General features: G+C 43.8%; 1 protein-coding gene across 1 annotated transcript in view; it reads left to right on the top strand.

Moving 5' to 3' along the window:
• The first annotated feature begins 902 nt into the window (after positions 1–902).
• Positions 903–6,914, top strand: part of LOC118094366 (integrin alpha-X-like) — a 52,815-nt gene continuing 46,803 nt past the window's right edge. The window contains exons 1-2 of the mRNA XM_035134686.2: positions 903–2,233; positions 4,961–5,104. Of these exons, the coding sequence (XP_034990577.2) occupies positions 5,065–5,104 (40 nt within the window). The 5' untranslated portion in view covers positions 903–2,233; positions 4,961–5,064. The remainder of the gene's footprint in view (positions 2,234–4,960; positions 5,105–6,914) is intronic.

Genomic DNA, 6,914 nt, shown 5'->3' with positions numbered 1-6,914 from the left:
TCTTTTCTTTTCTCTTTTTGAAAGCCCGAGTCTTGGAGGAACAATAAATTGGTGTAAAGAAATAAGTAGGCCTGTGCCAATTCACCTTACATGCTTCTTCTTCTTTTTCTACTTATTCTGAGCGCTCAATGTCATTTTTAATGGTCTCAAGCTTGTACCTTGATTACGTACTCAAGAACGTAAGAGGAGCTCTGGATCAGGCCAAGGCATTCAGAAACACACAGCCTCCCACAGTAGAGTAATCTAGTAGCCATGAGTTGCCTTCTCTTCTAATCCTCCTCTAAAGCCATCCAACAGTATAGCTTGTAGGAGCAAGTTCTGTAATTTCACTACACGCTGTGTTAAGAAACACTTCCCTTGGCCTGTCCTGAATCTTCCAAACATTCTGCTTCATTGGACGTCCACAAGTTCTAGTGTTATGAGAGAGGGAGAAGAGCTTTTCTCTACCCATTTCCTCCATTATTTTATACACTTCTACCAGGTCAGGTCATCTCTTACTACCGTAACCAAGGGCGTACCCACCACGGGGCAAGTTAGGGCAGCTGCCCTACTCTAGAAGCAGGGCTGGTGGGCAGAGGCGGAGCACAGCCCGGCGGAGCGCGAGTTCTCCATTCCCGCCGCGCCGCGCCGCACCCTCCCTCCAGCTCCCCGTCGCGCCCTCAGGCAAGGCCAAGCGCAGCGGGGAACCAGGGAGCGCGGCGCGGTGGGCGGAAACGCTGAACTCGCGCTCCGCTGGGCTGGGCTCCGCCTCCGCCCACCAGCCCTGCTTCTAGGGAGGGGCACAGCCCGGCGGAGCGCGAGTTCGCCGTTCCCGCCCACTTTGTGGCCCCTCCCCTTCCGTGCCTTGGCCCCTCCCCTTGCCCCCCCCCTAGTTTTGATCCTGGGTATGCCCATGACCGTAACTAAGGTGCTTTGAGAGAAGAATCGCTTTGCATTTCTATAAGCATCCACACAAACACACGTGAGTTAAACACATTCCTTTTATCCCACTGTCACCTCTGTTCATAAAAGCTTGAAAGATTCCAAAAACACTGTGAAAAACCCAGCTTACCAAACATGAACATGGGTGACAGCCTTCAAGGGTCTTTAAAAACAACTATCTTGTCTTTGGAAGGTGAAGGGGCATTTCTTTTAAAAGAGAGGAACTTCTCACAGAATGAGTAGATAGTGATCTGTCTACTTGTTTCAAAACAACTTTACTATGTTCCTAATATGTACAAACAGGAACTCCAAAATGTTTGCAGGATGAAGTCACCCACAATACCCTTTCTCTCTCTACTCAGCAGATACACATTGCAAAATGATGTTGTTCTGTATACCCCATTAACTGCTATGGCTTCCCACAAAGTTTCCTTTGGAGTCGTAGTTTGAATAATGAGCATGCAGTTAAAAATCCCTAGCAATTACAATTTCAGTGGGAGGGCGAAGTGGTTTCCTCACAGTGGCTGACCAGATATCTATGGGAAGCCCACAAGTGGGACTTGAGCACAAGAGCAACTCTCCCCACTTGTGAGCCCCAGAAACAGGTGTTCAAAGGCACACTGCCTCCAACAGTGGAGGGAGAACATAGCCATCATGCTTCATAGGCACTGACCCAGGGGGACTTATTTCCAAATAGACAGACATACCGTAGGATTGCAAGCCACAGTACATGGGATTGCAAATTGCTCAGAATTGGAATCCTGGGCCTCATTAAAACTCACCAGCATTTCTGTGCAAATTTCTCTGAAGATACAGATTTTTGCATAGCATTTCCCACTAATAAACATGTATTTTTTGCGTGTTCTTTTCACTTCTATATGCATTAATATGCACATTTTACCAAGGTTATATGCATTTTTGTACACATTGCGTGACGAGAACTGATCTGCAAACTTCAAAGAAACACAAATTTCAAAAGATGGCTGTGTTTTCATTTATGGCTTTGGAAATTAGGTGATTTTACCTTTAAGTGTGAACTGAATCAATTTTCTCCCACACCCCATCCCTAATTTACATACATGTAAATTTCACATGCTGCATTTCTCTCTCTCACACACACACACACCAACTGATACACAGTGACTGGGTAAGGTCCAGTTTGGATAACAAATGACCAGCTTATCTCCCTTAATGGCCCACAGCCAAGCTACTTTGATCCCAACTTTTGCTTGGGAAAATTGCAGGCAAATATCCCCAAATGACTAGGAAACTGCTGGAGAGTCATCTGGAGTGTTCTGAATGAAGAATGATGGTAAGAGTTGTTCAACAGTGGGAGGGACTCCCTCAGAAGGTGGTGGACTCGCCTTCATTGGAGGTTTTTAAACAGAAATTGGCTGGCCACCTATCAGGAATTCTTACCTGTGATTCCCACATTGCAGGGGGTTGGACTAGAAAACCTTTGGGTTCCCTTCCAACTGTCCAATTCTGTGATTCTAAATAAGGCATCAGTTTGTGATCATGACTAGAGGTTGGATGTTGTAAGGTGTGTTTTGAGATGTAACTATCCTATAGTACCTTTGAATTATTTACTTAAGGAGATTGGGTGACCATCTGTCATGGATGCCTTATTTGAGATTCCTGCATTGCAGGCGGTGGGATTAGATGACCCCCGGGGTCCCTTCCAACTCTATGATTCTATGATTCCATGAATTGTAGCTCTGTGAAGGATTAACCTACAGTTCCCAAGATTCTTGGAGAGGAGCTTTAAATGCTGTGTACGCAGCAGCCATAATACCAAATCCATTGCAAGATTCAATATTCTTAAGCTTTTAACTTAATACTGTATAACAATCTTAAACTGCTATAATCCATCCACTGCTGCTGTGGACATCAGCGCAAGATAAGCTGCTGCAAATGAAACGCCTTCTGCAGCTCACCAGAGAGCCAGACTAGCACCAAGAGATCCCGGATACAAAGCTTGCTCAGCATAGGGAGAGGGGAAGTGGGCGAGGTGTAATAACTTATCTTCCTGATCTGCCTCTTGCAACACTCTAGCTCTTCCTCTGTCTTTGAGACCCTCTCCTGCTTGTTGCTTGTTGAGCAAGAAGTTGCAAAACAAAAAGGCAGAGTCTGTTTTTTTAACATTAGGCATCAGGCCACCTCTCAAAATATTTCATCTTGAATCAAAAGTCAGAAGGACCGAATTGGTTGAGCCCATAGCTGCCAAGTTCTCCCTTTTTTAAAGGGATTTTCCCTTATGCTGAATAGGCTTCCTTGCGAGAAAAGGGAAAACTTGGCAGCTATGGTTGAGCCCATGTTATTCACATCCTCACCATACTGTATTGGCCCGAATATAAGCCGCACCTTTAAAATTCAGGGGGGGGGGAGACAATATCTGAATATAAGCCGCTCCCTTAAAATTCTGCAGGGACTCACACCCCTAAATGGCAAATGTAAAAGAAAAACTTATGCGTACTAGAGTAGAGAGGACCCACAAATGGGTTAAACACCTGTTCGTAGCACCGTAAATGCAAATAAAACATAGCTGCCAAGTTTTCCCTTTTCTCGCGAGGAAGCCTATTCAGCATAATGGAAAATCCCTTTAAAAAAGGGATAACTTGGCAGCTATGAAATAAAAAAATCAATACAGCACTGTAAAATACAGGGAAAGTGATGAATGTCATTAGAATTAATTGCACAACAGTCTCAAGCTCGCAAACGTTTTTATGTTCCATTTTACCATATGTCTGTTTCAGCAGCGATATTGTAGAAGCCAATTTTTGTAAGAATGAAATAAAAGGAGCCAGTTGTTCTTGGGCATAGGTGGAGTGCCAGTGGAACCAAGCACCACCTTCACAATATGAAAAGGTCCTTTCAATTAACAAATATCAAACAAATACAATTACTTTACAATTAACAATTTCTTAACAATTAACAATTTCTTAACAATTAACAAATAGCTACATCTGCTGATAAAGTTGGTTTACAACAGAATAGAGGATAGAGCAGGCATCCCCAAACTGCAGCCCTCCAGATGTTTTGGCCTACAACTCCCATGAGCCCTAGCTAACAGGACCAGCGGTCAGGGATGATGGGGATTGTAGTACAAAACATCTGGAGGGCCAAAGTTTGGGGGTGCCTGGGATAGAGTGCTAGACAAATCCCGTGGACAGCAAAAAGCACATTTGATTGCAGACTTTGAATCCACCCCTTTTCTTTTGCATAACTGCTATAATTTCCTCATTCTCTTCAAATCCTTCCTCAGGAGCTACCTTTCATCCCCTACTGAAACAAAGCTAAAATAGGTGTCACTGAATTGGATCCCTTTATTCTACACTTCCTCACTTGTCTCTGCTGCACCATAATTTTAACTTCATACTGTCAAATGCCATATACACTGATGTAGTGGTAACAGTGGTAGTAATAGTACGGGAAGAATTTAAAAACATTCCTGTTTGCCCAGGGATTTGGTGACTGAAAGATATTGTTATCGGTTCACAGCTGTGGATTAACAAGGTGTGAGGGTTTGGGCCGCTAGTTACAAATCTGTTGAATGGTCCCATTGTCCAGAGTGAAAGGCATTTGCCGTAAGTCAACATACTGAAGGTCATTCTTGTTCTGGCTCCAGCAGATTTCTCCTTATGCTGACTGCAGGACATTTGGGCCAGAATAAAAATACTTTTCTCTCAGCACACACAGGTCTGCCAGGCAGGTGTATCTAATATGTCAGTGAGATGCCTCCTGTTTAACTCCAGTGACTTATATGAATAAAGAATGGCTGCCATAACTATCAAAATCATCTCACAACGTGAATGGACAAATGGAGAATATAATAGAAGAGGAAATGTTTCCTTTTTCTGTGTAACTTGTGTTGATAGAGTACTATATTTGGCCACTTTTGTGGCTGAAACCTCACATCCCACATGCTTTCATCTACCCCTGCTCTTGACACAGCTTCCCCTTCGACTCCTTGTTCCACATCCCTCTGTTTTGCAAAGGACACTGAAGTTTGCTTCATCCGACTGCTTTTTTCATACAGGGTCATAACTTTAACACCCACTTCTGGAGGGTGTGGTGATGCCGGTCTTCCTAATCACCACCCAGCCTCCCCAAGGCTTCTGCACAGCCAACACTTAGCCAAGGATGGACTCTCTGCCACTGCTCATCTATTTCTGTGCCACAGGTAAGTGCCTCCTTATAGTTATTTGGGAAAGCGGAGTCTCTGAGCTAGAACATAAGTACTGGGACAAGACCAGTTGATATTCTTGTAAATAGAAACCCACTAGGGCAGAGCAAAGCAGAAGTGTATGAGAGAGGGCAAATCACTCACCCTTGAAAAAGAACAGAATGCATCGCGGTGGACACTTTTTTAAAACTACAGAATTGGATCTGCTAGCTTCAGCCAGCAGATTAATCAGCTAAAGCTGGGTTGTTTAATCATTGGGGATATTTGCTACTACGGTTACTGTTGTTACCAGGGCTGTCTTAAGGGTATCCGGCGCCGTGGTGCAGAAATCCCTCTAGCGCGCGCCCCCCCCACATTTCCCTTCCGTTGGGCAGGCTGGAGGGCTGCTTCTCCGGTGGGGAGGAGGCTCCGGGCGCAGTGTGGCATGGCAGAGGGTAGTGAGGGCAGCGAGCTGCTGCTGGGAGGCGCCGCGTCCAGCCTTCCTTGGCGCCCTCCAGAACTTGGCGTGTAGCGCCCCGCGCCACTAGCCCGTATGGGCAAGATGCCCCTGGTTGTTACTGCTGTAGGAAATAACAAAGGCTTTCCTTCTACTTCCAGCATTGTGGTAGCTTTTATTTATTAAATTGTAAGTGTTCTCACATTTCCTCCAGTATCTGAAAAGACCCAATGAAGTTTGGTAACATACAAGTACTGAAATTCAAACAGTTCTCTAAAATGCAGATAATTGATCAATTTTTTAAAAGTAATAGCTCAACACCCCTACTTTTCTTGTACCAGACCTTCCTAGAGATATATTAACTGGGTTCTCACAAATACATCTGTTACTGTTAATCTGTGAAGAGGAAAACAGGCTTGTTTTACTGGTCCCATCCACTAGGACATGTATGCAGGTAAACTTCATTTGTGTGGCTGGGAAAGGAATCGTCCAGAATTCAGGGGCTCTTATTATGTGCTGATACCCTAGAAATGCGAGGGGGAATATGTTTAGTTCATATTTAAAAGTGGACTTGCCTAATTCACACTTCCCCAAATAATTTGCAAACTGGAACACAGTTGGGGAAATGACTTGCAAAAATGTGTATATTAGGCAAAGACTGCATACAAAAATACTGTATATTCCTGCGTATAAGACTACTTTTTAACCCAGGAAAATCTTCTCAAAAGTCGGGGGTCGTCTTATACACTGGGTCGTATTTCCTATATGGCGAGTATATCCCCAACTCTATATTTTAACTGGAAAAGTTGGAGGCCGTCTTATACGCCCAGTCGTCTTATATGCCGGAATATACAGGTATTTATATTGAGAGAAATCCACTTTAAAATAGATTGTAGGGAATATACCTACAATATGTGTATTTTTAGATTCAGAAAAAGCATTTGACAGGCTAGAGTTTGACAGGCTAGAACAGGCACCCCCAAACTGCGGCCCTCCAGATGTTTTAGCCGACAACTCCCATGATCCCTAGCTAACAGGACCAGTGGTCAGGGATGATGGGAATTGTAGTCCAAAACATCTGGAGGGCCAAAGTTTGGGGGTGCCTTGGCTAGAAAGACCCTTTCTGGGGTGTTTTTTTTTTGCAAATTTTTTAAATTCATTTTATAATAGAATACAATAAAACAATGAAACAGAAACATCACCAACAATAAACATGCCTATACAACACACATACAAAAACTATACCTTTCTCGAATCTTAAACTTTTCTTCACGTTTTAGGGTGACTTCCTCGAGTCCCCCCTATCTGCGGTTCATTTTCAATCATCTTTAGCAATTTCTATATCATATCTTTAACTCACAATGTATATAA

The sequence above is a fragment of the Zootoca vivipara genome, chromosome 13, assembly GCF_963506605.1.
Source record: "Zootoca vivipara chromosome 13, rZooViv1.1, whole genome shotgun sequence".
In the NCBI taxonomy this organism is placed as follows: Eukaryota; Metazoa; Chordata; class Lepidosauria; order Squamata; family Lacertidae; genus Zootoca; species Zootoca vivipara.
The sequence above is the reverse complement of the archived record's forward strand: the minus strand, read 5'-3'. Positions and strand labels throughout refer to the sequence as shown.